The sequence below is a fragment of the Micromys minutus genome (assembly GCF_963924665.1).
Source record: "Micromys minutus genome assembly, chromosome: 1".
In the NCBI taxonomy this organism is placed as follows: domain Eukaryota; kingdom Metazoa; phylum Chordata; class Mammalia; order Rodentia; family Muridae; genus Micromys; species Micromys minutus.
This window is the reverse complement of record NC_137969.1, coordinates 177,566,345-177,582,974: the sequence shown is the minus strand read 5'-3', so window position 1 is coordinate 177,582,974 and position 16,630 is coordinate 177,566,345. Positions and strand designations below refer to the sequence as shown.

At 42.8% G+C, this 16,630-nt stretch overlaps 1 protein-coding gene and 1 pseudogene across 2 annotated transcripts in view; both read left to right on the top strand.

Moving 5' to 3' along the window:
• SLC26A4 (solute carrier family 26 member 4) overlaps nucleotides 1-13,695 on the top strand; it is a gene marked incomplete at both ends in the record, with an annotated part of 36,095 nt that extends 22,400 nt beyond the window's left edge. The window contains 8 exons of the mRNA XM_080937748.1: nucleotides 1,745-1,814; nucleotides 3,106-3,198; nucleotides 5,187-5,282; nucleotides 5,903-6,133; nucleotides 8,152-8,206; nucleotides 8,977-9,122; nucleotides 11,992-12,075; nucleotides 13,672-13,695. Coding sequence (XP_080793874.1) covers nucleotides 1,745-1,814; nucleotides 3,106-3,198; nucleotides 5,187-5,282; nucleotides 5,903-6,133; nucleotides 8,152-8,206; nucleotides 8,977-9,122; nucleotides 11,992-12,075; nucleotides 13,672-13,695 — 799 coding nt within the window. The remainder of the gene's footprint in view (nucleotides 1-1,744; nucleotides 1,815-3,105; nucleotides 3,199-5,186; nucleotides 5,283-5,902; nucleotides 6,134-8,151; nucleotides 8,207-8,976; nucleotides 9,123-11,991; nucleotides 12,076-13,671) is intronic.
• Nucleotides 1-16,630, top strand: part of LOC308419540 (actin, cytoplasmic 2-like) — a 1,056,985-nt pseudogene that overhangs the window by 718,695 nt on the left and 321,660 nt on the right. The window lies entirely within an intron of this gene.

The following is a 16,630-nucleotide window of genomic DNA, read 5'->3' as shown; positions in this document are numbered from 1 at the left end:
CACTCCCTAGCTATGCCCTCCCTCACAGGATCCACTCTGCTCTCTGTTGGCTGGTTGTCTTAACATGAAGCACAGACACACAGATCAGCCAAAGTCTGAATGTGCTTTCTTTTAATCCTGGTTAAATCAGATGAGCATTAGAGTCACTGGGCACCTGTCATGGAACTGGGCACCCGGCACAGAACGAGTAGCTTCCTCCATGTAGTCCCATTCATTTTACTCTTTAAAGCTAGTAACTCATTAAACGACTGTGGTCTTTACAATGGTTATTACAGTCAGGATTTATTCAGCTCCGACAGACAAGGCACATAATGCCCAATTATGTGAAGTAAACAAGATTAGTTCCTATGCTCAGTGGATGGAGCGGGGCCATGAGTCATGATGGGAACAGTCTATGATAAATGAAGAAGGCAGGAGAGGCAGGCTGAAGACGGATTATCTGGTTGGTGACTGTTTTGTTTTGACTTTGGTTTTAGTTATGTGTCCCGAGCTTGCGGAGCACAGCCTCTGCCCCTTTTAGTTTTCTCCTTGTCTTTTTCTCTGCCCTCTTCTCTGCCTGGGCAGTGACGGAAGAAGACAGCTGGGAAAACACCAGCATAGATATCTTCAGCCTAGCGGGCTCTCCTCTCCTACCCACCGCCCAGCTCTCTGCCCTCCCTCCCTCTGTGAGCACATTATTGGCGCCCTCAGCACCCTAACAGTGCAGTGTCCTGAAAGAGTTCATTAGCTTTCAGACGGCCCAGTTTGCTACAAAGAAACAATGAAAAGGCTGTCGGTAGGGAACGCTGCCTCTTGTGCTCAGCTTGTGAGCAGCTCCTTCTTTTGTGAGATTACTTGAGAAGGAAGTTTTGGGGTTTTTTTGTTTTTGTTTTTTTGTTTGTTTGTTTGTTTTTTACCTTTTTCTTTGAGAAAGATTAACTTATGATTTAACTTAAAAATGAGCTCCGTGTTGTGAGCCAAGGGAAAACTTGGTGGTACAGTTTAGTGGCTGGTTTGGTAACCAGGCTCCTAGCCAACAAAAAGCAGCATCGTTTACAGTATTTAATTTCCAGTAATTATAACATTGATCCAGAGAGCACAATGCTGACAGGACCACGAACAGTTTAGTCCTTCTCCAGGGGCTACATTCAGCATATGTCACTAGTCACAGTTGGAGAGATATGGAATTTATCTAATTGCATCAGGAAGAGGAAATCAGTGGTCTGGTCCACAGGCGGGGCTTGCTTCCCGCAGGCTGCTGCTTTTAAAAGCAGAGACTAATCTGATCACTTACAGACACTGCACTCCATCAGCAGGTTGCCATAAACCACAAGGAAATGGAAGGGACCAAAGCCCCGTATGTCAAAGACAGGCTATTTGTCCTTCACTCAGTGGCTCCTCTGGCTCTTCTGGACATTATTTTATGAACTAATAAAAGTAGGGATAATAGAGCTGGCCATTCAGAGTTATGGCCGGGCTTCCGGGTTTACCATTCGAGAAAGCTTGACGCCTCTGCTATAAATTGTTATGCACTCCAAAGTGCTCATTATACCCCACAGCCATCAGGAGAGACTCACAGTTAGCTCTTTCTTTAGTTCCACGCAAACACCAGCTGTTCACTTCAGAGTTAGATACAGGAAAATGTCAACGGCAATAAAGACAGAGTCCAAAACACCAGAATGATGTTCTCTCTCATAGCTTCGATTTCTCTTTAACTGTTGTAAAAAACAAAATAAAGTCCAGGTGTTTATTTTCCTTCTTTTAGCCCTTCATGGAATGGCCTTGGAAGTGTCCCCAGCACAGATATCTACAAAAGTATCACACATTATAAAAATGTAAGTACCTTTGTGAGACGCTTGTCCCAGGAAGGCTTGCTAGCCCACATTCAAGGAGCCTCAGATTTCTTTTAGTGTGTTAGGTACAAGCCAAAAGGACATATGTGGGGAAAATTCATCAGACTGTGAGTGTCTTGAGAACTTTGGATTCTTCATAAATCGATTACAGGATATCTGCCCATGCTATTTGAATATTATTTTGCTGTAAAAAGTCATAATGAGGGATTAAATATAGTAGGCAATTAGATTACTTGCAGATATTTAATAAAAGATTATATTTGCCTGCAGCCCATAGTCTTTATAAAATTGCCTGATGTCTCTAATGTTTTTAAGGGTGATTTTAAGAAGCTGTATACTTATTTTTTATGTGTGCCAATGTTTTGCCTTCATGTGTGTCTCTGTGAGGGCGCCAGATTTTTGGAACTGGAGTTAGGATCGTGGCTTGCCATGTGGGTGCTGGGAATTTTACATTCAACCTGGGATTCTACTAGCTGTTACTTAGTTTATTTCCATAATCTTTCTGTAATGTTGAGCCAAGTGTTGCCAAGAGAAAACAAACCAAAGCAAAACAAAAAAACTAGTTCAGCGGCTGGAGAGACCAAGAGGCTGTGTAAAATACGCCATGGTAAGAACCCTGTTGCTTTTGAGAAACCAATAAATAGTACAGGCAAGAGACAGGCAGCTGCACAGAACAGTACCACTGCTCAGTTCTGGGCTTCCCATGGGATCCGGATTCTGAGCTCTGTCTTGGTGGACTTTGCCTTCCTGGCCCGGGTGTTCTCATAGGAAAGGGATAGACACATGGCTGTGACTGCTTAGGGTTAGGTGAATCTATGTCGCCGTGAGATTCACTCTTGGCGCAGTCACCCAGTAGGGTACAAACAAACAAAAAACCACCACAGGGTAGTTTCTGAACCCCAAAGAATTTCAGCAGAATCACCGCTGTCAGTGGTGGAGGCTGGAGACCAGTGATGTTGCCTTCAGAGCTACTGTCTTCATCCGGGTAGCAGCAGCTTCTTAGCAACAGAGACAGCCCACTTTGCTTCGGTTCTGATCCTGGTTCCCGGGCCTCTGGTTCTGTGCATCTTATTGGGTGACTCCCCATAGCTCAGACGAGCTCTGCCCAGCTCTTCCTAGCAACCATCAACCATGTCACCACAATGGGCAGGACTTGAGGTGAGGATTTGAGATGTAGATTTGCTTAACCTGATTGATCTCCCTCTCCTCCCCTCCCTCTATCTGCTCTCTCTCCCTCCCTTCCTCCCTCCCCCCGCCCTTTAAAAAATTCCAGCTTGAAGAGCCTGAAGGAGTGAAGATTCTGAGGTTTTCCAGTCCCATTTTTTATGGCAATGTCGATGGTTTTAAAAAATGTGTCAAGTCAACAGTAAGTATTTTATTCCTACAAGTTTGATTTTTTTAAACTTATTTTCAGATTTCACTCATTTATCAGGTATCCGGAATAAAGCTTTATGCTTGGTTCTCTTTGTTTGGGGCATTAGAAACTCTGTATGGTAATTTGAGCATTTGAGAGGCTCAGGCAGGAGGATTGCTGTAAGTTTTAGGCCAGCCAGGGCTATAGACATACAACATACAACATACAAAATGAACAAACAACTGTATCATAACATCTGTGCTCCAAGCAACCCACCATGTGGGAGAGGGGGGAGGGGAGACTGGGGGGAGGGGAGACTGGGGAGGGGAGGAAAGAGGAAAGGAAAGGAGGAGGGAAGGAAAGGAGAGAAAGAGGGGAGCAGAGAGGAGGAGGGGAGAGGAGAGGAGAAGGGGAGAGGAGAGGAGAAGGGAAGGAGTCTGAGGCACACAAGTTAGGTGGCAAAGGGCAGAAGGCTGGAAGTGCCGAGTTCCAGAGGCTGTGTGAACAGGTTGCTCTAGCAGAAGCAAGCGAGAGAATCCAGCGGCCTTTTGTGAATAGATTCAAAGCACTGCCATGCTCTGAAAAGTTTTATTTGGAAAAATAGTTTCATTCATATAATGTGTATTTTTGCTAACATGTTAGTTCTAGTACCTAATTTTATCAAGAAATAATTTTATATGTTGAAAAAAAAAAGGAGAAGGGCTGAAAGACAGCTTAGCTGTTAAGAATATTTCTTGATCCATTAGAGGAAGAGTTTGGATCCTGCACCCACATCAAGTGGCTCATAAATACCTATAAATGCAGCTTCAAGGGATCTAGCACCCCCTTCTGGCTTCCATGGGCACCTGCACACTGGTACACACACACATACACACACACACACACGTAAATAAAACAAGTTATATTTTTTTATACCAGGACTCCCTTGGGTTTCTGTTGCTGGGATAAAACACCATGGCCAAAAGGAAAGAGTTTCTTTCATCTTACAACTCAGTCATAGTCATCACTGAAGGAAAGTCAGGGCAGGAATGGAAGCGGAAGCCATGGAGGAGTGCTGCTTACTGGCTTGCTCAGCCTGTTATCCTGTACCTGTACAACTCAGGACCTCCTGGCCAAGAGTGGCCCTGCCCATTGAGGGCTGCCCCCCCCCCACGAATTGTTAATCAAGAAAATTTCTGGCAGAGTTGTCTACAGGCCGATCTTCTGAGTCATTTTCTCAGTTGAGAGTCCTCTTCCCAGTGACAGCCTGTGCCAGGTTAACATAAAACTGACCGACAAACAGTGTGAGGAAGGTGTGTGTGCTGGGTGTTTGGGGGGTGTGTTTCCTGGGAACTGAGAGGGGGGAGAGGAGAGAAGAGAAGGGCTGCCCTGCTGGAGTAAAGAGTACAAAAGTACCATGTGGGAAGGAGTGGAAGGCTCTGTGCCCAGTGCCACGCCATGCTTAGAACTTGGCATTTGCCCCCGAGTGCTAGTTTCCAGTTTCCAGAGTAGACGTTTCCCCCACAATCAAGTGAATCTGTGACATCAAGAAAATGTCTTAACAGCCAAAACTTATTGTTGTTGTTGTCTTCTTTACTGGCTTGGAGCCTCTGATCTGTTAAGTCTTCCTTCTCAGCTCTAGTGGGGTGGGTGCCTGGCAGTGAAGAGGAGCCTACATCCTTAGACATCACAATTTCTTTTCTGGCAGGGGTTCTTTCAAAATAGTGTCTTTTAAGGAATCTCCATTCTGGGGGTTGGAGAGATGGTTCAGCCTTTAGGAAAGTGTACTTCTCTTTGAAAGACCAGAGTTCAATTCCCCAGCACCTGTGTAGGGGTGCTCAGAGTCAGCTCAGGGGTGGGGGGGTCCTATACCTTCTCAGGACTCCTTGTATGTACTCACGTGTACACACCACACCTGCAGACACATAATTAAAAGAAAAAAAGAAACAGCCACTCAGGTAGTAAATGCCATGGAACATTAAGCAGCAGACATTTTATGTAACTGACATTTATCTCCAAAGGTTGGATTTGATGCCATTAGAGTCTATAACAAGAGGCTGAAAGCACTGAGAAGAATACAGAAGCTCATCAAAAAAGGACAACTCAGGGCAACAAAGGTGAGGCAAGCTCCTTCTTTCCCCTCCTTGGTCCTCTCTCTGAAGAAAGCAGACAGTCTACAACAGACCCCCCCCCCCCCCCCCCCCCGGCATCCAGATGCACATGGGCAGTGACAGGTGTGGATTAGCAGAGCTAATCTGTTCTGTAGGCGACAGGAAAGGGTAAATGAAACCTGCAGAGCTCCCTGCATCATCTGGCCCCTCCCCATTAAACTCACTTTAAACACTTTCACTGAAAAGAACACGGTACAAATTCAGTGCCAATAGTAACCAAAAAAAAAAAAAAATAGAAAGTAATAGTAAATAGGAAACTGTAATAGTAATTTTGTCAGCATTTGGAGCTTTTGCTGTAACTTTTCTGTGTCTCCCAGAAAAGTCCCACAATCATCCAGAAATCCAGTTGTTGTTGTTGTTGTTGTTTTGGCCATTTCATTCTTCTGTTTTCTTCCTAGCATCCAAGTGTAGATGGTAGCTAGATCCATCCCTGAGGATTGCACCCCCTTGTTGGATTTGTTTTCCAAAGAGTGGACTGTGTAGGACTTTTAGACTTTTGGGGGCAAGCTGCTGAAAGGCATTTGGTATTATTATTGAAAACTAAGTCTGAGGTGTTTCTTCGTTAGAATGGGATCATAAGTGATGTTGGCTCCTCAAACAATGCTTTTGAGCCTGATGAAGATGTTGAAGAGCCAGAGGAACTTGACATCCCAACCAAAGAAATTGAGATTCAAGTGGACTGGAACTCTGAACTCCCGGTGAAAGTGAATGTCCCGAAGGTGCCGATCCACAGCCTGGTGCTGGACTGTGGAGCTGTATCCTTCCTGGATGTGGTAGGCGTGAGGTCATTGCGAATGGTGAGGTTCCGGTTGTTTCTACTGTACACTTGTGCTTTGGCAGTACTGAAGTGATGGAATGGGGCACACAGCTGTGTGAAAAGGCTCTGTAATCTGTCTGAGTCAATTTTCTTCCCTTCTCTTCCTCCTCCTCCTCCTCTTTGGCAACAGAGCGTATGTCCTGGAGTCAGGCTCTGTGAGGTGAATTCTGCCTCCACCAACAAGTTTCTTTTTAAAGATTTATTCAAAATATCTCTATCTATCTATCTATCTATCTATCTATCTATCTATCTATCTACCTATGTCTACTGTAGCTGTCTTCAGACACACCCGAAGAGGGCATCAGATCCCATTACAGATGGCTGTGAGTCACCACGTGGTTGCTGGGGAATTGAACTCAGGACCTCTGGAAGAACAGTTGTGCTCTTAACCGCTCAGCCATCTCCCCAGCCCAAGAACAAGTTTCTTAATCTGCCTTTTCTTGACTTCTTCTTTTCTAAGATATGCAATGATGGTGATATTTACTACCCAGGTATCATGAAGATCCAATAAGCAGAGAGTATCAGTAGAGAAGAGTGTCTGGCACACCAGACACCTCTTAGATGTTAACTTAGTATGTTCTACTTTTCTGAGAATGTAAATGATGGTGAAAATAAGGAAAGTAGCACAGTCTATGTTGAGCATTATATTTTATTTGTTATGGAAACAGCAACAGGACAGGACTAAAAGAGACATTGTTCTGCACAGGGGCAACCTCAGGTTAGATCCAGGAAGTCCAGGCAAGAGCTGAGCAACACGTAGGACAGAAGCACTCCCAGCAACTGCAGAATTTCAAGTTCCTTCATTGGCTGCTTCAGTGTGTGCCAGTTGCTCCTCCTAGCAGAAGACTCAGGTGATGAGGCAGACATGATTCCTCTACTGAGGAAGGCAAACGTTAAATAATCCTAAACACTACTGCAGTAGAGTACTTTAAGTAGCTGCTATCCCAGGTGTCAAACTTAGATGAAGCTTTAGGTAGGTATCAGGAGGGTCAGACAGAGAGCTCAGCAGGGTGAGGTACCAACCACAGCTATAATGGCAGTAAATAGGCTCCCGTACAGTTTTGGTCTATCCGAGGGCTACCATTGCCGGACCAGAAACAGATGCATGGAGCTGGGTGCTAGGTAGGCACGTAATTATACTTGGCAAAAGACTGAGAATATGCTGCGAGGTTCTGTTCTCTCAGCAGGTCTTGTTAGCTCATTTGAGAACACATGCTGGCTCTCTGTTGTTGTCTCTCTGTGGAGTGACTCAGACCCATTATAGATTATACTGGCCCGGTGGTTTAATGACTTTGTGGAGTCCTAATGCCGGAGTATGTCCCACACTTGAATAGCTGCGTGTGTTATTGTGACAGTTACTATTGCTCACAAGGCCTAGTGTCTGGGCATTTAAAAAAATCAAACTTCTGACGGTCACTGAAAATCCACATTTAGTTTTAAGGGTTGAATTCTATGCATCCCTTTCCTAATTTCTCCCAACGGCAACAGGGTGTTAAAAGAAAAAAACCTATAGAACAAAAGTACAATCAAGATAATTGGCAACTGGCATTGGTACATCTAAAACAAAGACCTGCATGGTTAGTCAGTTTTTACTTTTTAATACATGCTTACACTTTTTGTTATAGTGAGCAAGACCAGTTTGGGAGGCCAAGAACTTCATTGTTTCCTTCTACAGATGTTTCCTAAGCACCTCTGTGTTATAAACTGCCCGACACTGGGTGGTGTTCTCCTGTCTTTTTAAAACTGGATATTGCTATACTATCAGGGCGTTGAACTAAAATCCCCCAGCCTGTCTTTTAGTGTTAGCTGTGTAAGCTTCCTTACTTGGTGTGCCATGTCTTAAGATACTGCCTTTCCATGCTTCCATACAGCATCGTGGCAGGCCAAAAACATCTAAAGTCTTCCAGTAACAAACTCTCCTGAAAGTCTTGATTAACCACAGAAATGTCAACAGTTCTCTTGAACAAATGTTTAAATATGATTCTTTTCTATTTTTAGATTGTCAAAGAATTTCAGAGAATTGATGTGAATGTGTACTTTGCTTTGCTTCAAGGTAAATGCTTATGTGATTATCAAGCTTGCTTCACATCTCCTCCCTTGGAACATGAACATATGTCGTCTGAGGGTTTTCTTTAAAAAAAGTAATAAGATTAGAAGAAAACTATTTTGTATTATAGCACAGAATGTCTAAGGAAATGTGTCATCTAAGTTACTTTTAACTGTATAGTCAACCACAGTGTTAAAGAATCATGTGCTGTATTTCCAAAACCTTTCATCACCACAAACAACAAACACTGTACCGATGACACTATCTCGGGGGCATTTTTGAGCTTTGAAAGAGGTTTCTTCCAGTTTGTGCCACAGAGCTATGAAAACAAAGTATGAAACTTGTTTCTTGACGGTGGTGAACAGGGAACATTGTGGGGAGCAGAGGTGAGATGGCTAGAATCTCTTGGGACAGGAGGGATGCCAATGGCAGAGTCTCTGCAACCTGCCTGTAAGTGGAGGAAGGAACTGCCTCAGGCTGGGCTCTCTGAAAGAGCCTGAGATGGGGACCCATGCACAAGTGGTGGAGGAAGGGAGGGAGGGCGAGAGAGAAAGAGAAGAGGAACAGGACATGAGGCCATGGCTTGACCAAAAGGTCACCAAGTCAGACTACAAGCAACTGTGGGAGACGCTTTCTGCAAGCTGCTGGCAAATAAAGACAGGTACGTCAGAGCAGGCTCACAGTTTAGAAATGAGAAAGCCATGAAAAGGAGGTACTATGAAAACTGATATTATAAAAATCCTCCCCCCACCAACTTTTCTTTTTCTCCTTTACAGATGATGTGCTAGAAAAGATGGAACAGTGTGGGTTCTTTGATGACAACATTAGAAAGGACAGATTCTTTCTGACGGTTCATGATGCTATACTCTATCTGCAGAACCAGGTCAAATCCAGGGAGGGCCAGGATTCCTTGCTAGAGACGGTAAACATTTCACCTAACTCTAGTCTGAAACACAACCTAACCTTGGGCTTTTGGCCATCTGTTGAATGTCAAAGAGCCCATTTCTCATCAGTGAAATGGGGATAAAACTTACTGCTTGGAAGACTCCAGGTAGTTTCTAGAAAAGTGCGCAGTGGTGCCCAAGACATAATAGTTCCACACTGACAGATGTGGCATTTGGCAAAGCTTTTTCTTAGAAGACAACACTGAATCTTGGATTTTCTGTGATGTGAATGTATAAATGTGGTATGTATTATACCAATGAAGAATCCTTAATTCACAAAGTTAAAATTCAATTTATATCTTTGAAAAAGAAAGAAAGAAAGGAGTGCTGGACAGACTGCTCAGTGAGAAAAGGCTTCACTGCCGTGCAAGTAGAAGGACGTGATCCTTATTGGAAATAAAATGAAAATGAGCAAAATGCCAGAAAGACAGGCCAGGCTGTATGTGCCTGTGGCCCACTGTGGGGTGTGGAGATGGGTGGATCCCCACAGCTCGCACACTGGCCAACCAGTATAGCCAAGATGGCTCCATGCTTAGTGAGAGTCCCTATCTAAAATAATGAGATGGAGAGTAACAAAGGCAAACCTCCTGATATTAACCTCTGACCTTTACTTGTACCCTCACAGGCAAGTGCACCCCTCCCCTCAAACTAACCGTAAACACACCCAGGTTTATTTTCTCCGACAAAATGGAGAACACTAACATTTCCTATAAGCCCCATCTTGTCAGTTCTACTTACAAATAGCCAGAAGATGCAAACCTGCTGGACTCCTTGCCTGGCCTATGGGTAGGCGTAAATGAGAACCTTGTTCCTTCTTTCCCTTTCACAGTGAATTTGGGACACTGTCGTAGTTTCTCTCCTGTTGCTGTGCTGGAAATACCATGACCAAGAGTTTAGTTTATGGTTCCAGAGGGTTAAACCACAGTGTCAGGGAAGGCATTGTGCAGGAGCAGGAGCAGGAAGCTGGCTGATGACACTTTATCCACACACAGGAGAGGACAGGAAGTGGGGCAAGGCCATGAGGCAAGGCCTCAATGTCTGCCCCCAGTAACGTACTTCCAGTGATGTAGCAGGTCTCTTTCACCTGCATGTTCCATAATCGCCCCAAAGAGTGCTACCAACCAGGAACTAGATGCTGAAATACATGAGCCTACAGGGGACACTGACCATCAATGCCTATGAAAAATAATTATTCTTGTAGCAGTCATATTGTATTACTTCTGATGTTTTCTAAAATGAGGGTAAGTAGATCTTGTGTTACAGGTTAGACGTTGGTGTGTGGAGTGAAACTAATTTAGAAACTGTTACATTATTCTTTTTAGCCCTGTCAGGGCAAAGGATGCTCTGCTAAAGTACCTGGTAAAAGGAACAGCCCAAATTATTAGAAGTGTCCATCTCAAATGCACAAGAGGAAAAAGCTCTAAATCCACATCTACTTAAAAAAAAAAACAAAAACAAAACAAAACAAAAAACCTAGGAGCTGGAGAGGTGGCTTAGTGGTTAAATGCACTGGATGCTTCTCCAGAGGATCCAGGTTCAGTTCCCAGTACCTACATGGTGGCTCAAAACCATGTGTAATTCCAGTTGTAAGGGATTTGATATGCTCAACCAGCCTTTATGGGCACTAGGCACACACATGCCACATACATGAAGACAGATCACTCATACACATAAAAAAACAAATTTACAAAACTTCTAACCTTAGATTAAAAACAAATCTGGCTCAGAGAGCTTTTGAAATCATGCCTTAAAAGCAAAACAAAACCAAGGTACCAAGTTCCTTCTCAACAGGAAAGCAGTTAGGTAATGTTAGTACCCGCTGTGAGTGTAAAATCTTACACCACAAATGTGATAAAGCTGAATAAGGAACACTGTGGCATCCCACTGTGCCAGACTCACTCTGTCAGTGACAGGGCCAGATTTTCACTATCATCCTGTTAGCTGGGATATAAATGGTTCTTATTATTTGCAAGGTGGTTCCAGTGAGACTGGGAACCTTGCCTGTCTCCATGGGGTTTAGCAAGAAACCTGAACCATCCTCACCCAGTGGTTTGGTCTTTTTCATAGTTACTTGTGTGGGAAGGACATTGTAGATGCAGAGACAAGAGCCTCTCCCACCCTTTGGACTGTTACAAGAGTTATCCCAGAATAAACGCAATCAATAGTTACACCCAGTCCTACCATTCCTACCACATTAAGACCTTGTCTGCAGGGACATAGCCTTCTAACTCTCACACCGATGAAGAGTACTGGGCTGTCGTGAGACAAAAAAACCAGTACTAGAGGGCACCATTTTATCTTTGCTTTGTACTTGCTATTGCTTTAGAAAAACCTTTCTCTATGCACAAGACAAATGCAAGTTGTATTGATATCCTCTGTGGGAAGGATGAAATTATACATTATCTCGAAAAAGTGGGACTGTCCTAAACAGTCCACTCCACCTCAATAAAATTAAATTCCACTTGAGTCAAGTAGGGAGCCTATATCGCCCTCGGTCACAGCCTATTGTAATCACAGTGTGCTCAAAGCTTTTTTAAGTGATCTTAGGTTAGTTGTCAGATTTCCTGGGTGAAGGCAGTGGAGGTGTCTTGCTAAGAGGTGCTACACTTCAGAGGTCAGGAAAGGGGACTGTTAAAGGACTTTACACAATGGAGAACTGGGTCAGCTCACATTTGAATATTTAAAAAATGGTAAAGGGGAAATCCCAAGATGAGAAACATGAAAAAAGAAATTAGAAGTAAATTCTGAAGTATACAGATCTCAAAGCTTCAAGTCATTTTCAGTGGTGTTTGCTGTCTTTTGATGCTATTGTCCTTTCAATAAACGCTGCATGTTCTCTCTGTCCAGATCACTCTCATTCAAGACTGTAAAGACCCTCTTGAGCTGATGGAGGCAGAGATGAATGAGGAAGAGCTTGATGTCCAGGATGAGGTATGGTCATTACTTTCTTTGGTAGAAAAGAATTGCATTTAATCTTGAATAAACCGAGTAAACAAGCAGTGGGTGGTAGGTCTAAGAACCGCCTGGGGCAAACCCAAACACACCTGAAACAGAAACCAGAAATTCCCTCAGGGTGACTTTGAGCACACAGAGATAACTGGGTAGCCATAGGCTAGTTCTCATTTTATATTGAATTCAAAGCACACTTCTTCCTAGAGACCTTCGGCTATGGGGCTGGGAAAGGAGACACAGGGGAGTCCTAACTGGAATCACAGGACCTTTCTTCATCTGACTAGTGAGGGCTCACATACATCTCCTCACCAGCAGAGGCTATTTCTGGTGCCCTTCCATCAGACTATTTCTACAGAAATTGACTGACTCTGGAGAATCTGAGTAACTTTAGGGCTTTACTTCTAAGAGAATTGAGAGCAACAATGGAAAAAATCAGAGAATTTATCATGAAATTACCAAAACGTATAAATGAAATGTTATGCTTGATCTTAGCCAAAAGGCTGAGAAGTAATTTAAAATTTTTGTTTTTTTTTTTTGAAAGAAACAAATATGATATTTGAGCTCATGAAGAAATCCCTCCTCCACTGACCTGATTCACTTAATTTAGCTTTTTTTGTGAACAGTGAGTTCTCCAGGGACTTTTCTGTGGCTAGAAATCCCTGTTGTGAAAGTGAACTTGGCCTTTGTGAATAACCACTGAGGGTGCCTTCCTTCCCTTGGGCCAGGCTGTCAGTCACTGATAGCAGCTGTCTCCCCTCGAATCCAGCGGCAGCTCTTTCAACAACTCTCGCTCTTACAGACATGCAGTCTATCGGAGTTTTGTTGGCCAAAAGGGGGACCTAGAAGTAGTCAGGGTGCCATGGAAACCATGCAATCATGGCTATTTTGAGCTCATCAAGATATTTAGAAGATGTATATCTGTTTTTATTATAGCTACATCAAAATCTTTGGCTCTTCTGAACAGGAGTCAAAAAGACATGTTCATTTTCACACAGTTGGTGATGGACCATGGTTCTCCACTCACACTTGGGTGACTGGTTTACGCTTCAAATGCAAGGTCATGTGCAGTTCTGCTAGATTGCATCTTGGTTCCAGTTTATTAACAGTTTTGGGTTAACTCTGTCATTTCACATATTCACTCTCTAACCTGAGGGGCAGACTTTCCAGGTCCTGATGAAAGGCACTAGGTAGTACTCAAACCACTGTGGCAAAGTCAAGCAGAGAATACTGTGGAGGAAAGTAATGTTAGGCTAGAGATCTTGCCCCAAACAACAAACAGAAAATAAAGGAACTCGAGTGTCTGTCACACTGGAATAGGTAGCTACTAATTGCCACATAAAATGACCATTCAGCTATGGCTTCTAGGGTTATGAAGCATGGTAAGAGTTTGAGAATTGAAAGCAGATAGGGCTGTGAGCTACTCCTGAACCTGGTACTTACTGGCTGTTCAGCCAGCACAATCCTGTTTGATTTCAGTGTCTGCATGTGAAACAGATGAGAATACAGATTGGTGTAAACTGAAGGATGCATGGGAAGAGGAGTTGATCAATATCACTTTTCTCTTCTCTTCCACAGGCCATGCGTAGACTTGCTTCCTGAGAGAGGGCTGAGGAGTCAGTCGACAAGGACTGCGAGACAGAACCTGGCCACCAGCCTATTCTCTGCACGTGTTTTCTGCACTGACTGTTTCTTTGCATTTAAGCAGCCATCCGCTTACTGTTACGTTAAAATATGTACATTCTGAAGCTTCTTAGACATCACACAAGAAGGATTTGTCATTTCTATGTTGGAGTGCAGAAACAGCTTAGCTCTAAAATATCCAAACCATGAGAATTATCCCTGAGAATCAGCAATGTCCGGACATGCTGCTGTTACTATGTGCTGCTGATGCCAAGGCAGGTTTGCTGTTCGTGTCTGCAGGGTTCCATCTGTCTGTTAGGTTGACCCAACAGCCTCTATGGGCAGGTGAGTTAGTCAGGACTAATCACAGATTCCTGATTGACGCTGAAATGCACATGTTGTGTTGATCACAGTGAGAAAAGTAAAGTAGAATTACCATGTACTCATTCATGAGCTTTAAAGAAAATAAAACCAATCTTTTAAAAATGATTTTATTTGTATATGAGTTTTTTGTTCACATGTATGTCTGTGCATACGCGTGTGGCTGGTGCCCAAGAAGTAAAGGGCATCAGATTTCCTGGGAATGGAGTTGTAGATGGTTGCAAGTCACATATGAGTGTTGGGAACTGAATTCAGGCATCTGCAAGAGCAACAAGCACCCTAATCATAGAGCCGTCTCTACAATCTCTATAATCTGTTTGTTTTGGTTTTGTTTTTTCAAGACAGGGTTTCTCTGTGTAGCTCTGGCTGTCCTGGAATTCGCTCTGTAAACCAGGATGGTCTCTAATTAGTGCTGCGGTAAAGGCCTGTACCATGATCACCCTGCTATAATGCAATTTTAGCTTATCTTTTTGTATCTAACATATAATGGCAGATAAGCTCTCTTCTGCTTAACATCTGACATGAAATATGAAATCCAGGCATGGTGGTACTCACCTGCAATCCTAGACCTTGAGAAGCTGAGGCAGGAGGATCAAGAGTTCATAGTCATTTGGACTACTTAGTGAGACCATATTTACAAAAATAACACGACAAAAATATATTCATATAGTTTTATGCAAAAATGCTTTTAAAATCTGTACATTTATCTGTTTTTTTAAAAAATAAAGTTGTTTAATTAAAAAAAACATGAAGACAATTTTGACCAAATCCTTTTTGATAGAAAACCATGCTGATGACAATGAGCCTTTCTCTAACTATTTAACAGTACTCAACGAAAACAGTCAGAAATGGAATTCTAATCACTTTAAAAACAACCTCAAAAGTAAATTATCTATAGCAGTCTATGTTGAATGTGAGCTTTTAAAGACAGGGCATTCTAAATGCAATCAATACAAAATTTTTAATAATTAGTTTGTAATATACACATTGAAAGTGTATATTAAAAATAAGACATTTTAAGCCAGTATATTTCTTTAGCTTCTTTTAAACTTAATGTTTTCTGAGTGCCAACAATTTCTAAGTACCCACATAATATATAGTTTGGTCTTCTGCTTAAATATCTAGTTCATACTGTACTTCATGCACTCAGTCTTAGCTGAGATGTTCTTGAGAGCCATTGAGCACTCTGTACAGACGTATGACATTCCTAAATGTGCTTGGTATCCCAAAGGCATAATGTCCCATTCTATTCTTGGTTTGTTCTTATATGCAGTGAGAAGCTAGGTGTCAACTTCTGAAGGAAGATGACAGCCACCACATCTGGGTAGCTGATCCTGTGCTCTGGCTATAGCATGCCCACAATCATTTCTCACCCTTATGGGGATACTGACTTATAATGTCAACAGTCACATGGCTGAAGACTATGTCATAACAGTCTTGCAGAAAATGAAAGACTGCCTCTGTTTAAGAGTCAAGTACAGCATTTTCCTTGAAGGAAATAACAAAGTTCCATGATACAATAAAGCTCTAGTCTTGTAAAATCTTGCTCCACAATGACTATAGAAGACTGTACCACAGCACACTATAGGAACACTCTCATGCATTTTAGAGTAACAAGCATATTGTATAGTGTGTATTATCTATGAAAATTTGACTTGAAATGAAAGTTCTCCTTTGCTATATTTCTAACATACTGGATGATTCCAGTATTGCATATAAAATTCAATAGACAATGAAACAAAACCAAGAGATATCAATCTGGAAATACTTATGTGTTACTTAAAAAAAGTAAAGTTATCTTTTGGTTTGGTTTCAGTGTTTTCTTTCTCAAGACAGGGTCTTTCTTGTTCTGCCCGGGCCATTCTCAGCTCCTCAGTGCAGAATGCACAGGTGTGTGTTACTAAATCTGCCCCTCCCCCTCAAGTTTCCTTTACCCTACCCAATGTGTCCTTCTTCCTGGTTTGCTGCTGTCACCCTCCTTTCGCTGTCTTCTCTGTCGTGTTATTTCATGCTGTAGATTCATCAGTGCAGTGCGCAATGTTCCCCAGAAACTCAGCTCTCCTGCTTTTCACCCCAAACCACTGCCACATTATGTTATACAACAGCTTTCACCATTTGAAACAAACTTTTCAACCCAGTACCACGCATGTGCATGTGCACACACACATGTACACCTGCACACACATGTACACCTGCACACACATGTACACCTGCACACACACGTACACATGCACACACACACACACACACACACACACACACACACACACACTTTGTACAGATTATACTGCTTGGAGAAACTTCACAAAATGGGTGCATCCCAGTTAGTTTATACCTATATGCCCTGCTCCCAGAAACCTTCCCATACTGTCTCTTATCCATCGTCACTAGAGTGACAGCTGTCTTAATTTCTAAAACCTGTTTTAATTATTTTTTGAGACCTGGGCTTTGTCGCCAAGGCTGTTCTTGGATTACAGATTCTTCATCTCACTCCCTTGAGTGCTGGGACTGTGGATATGTATCACCATGCCTG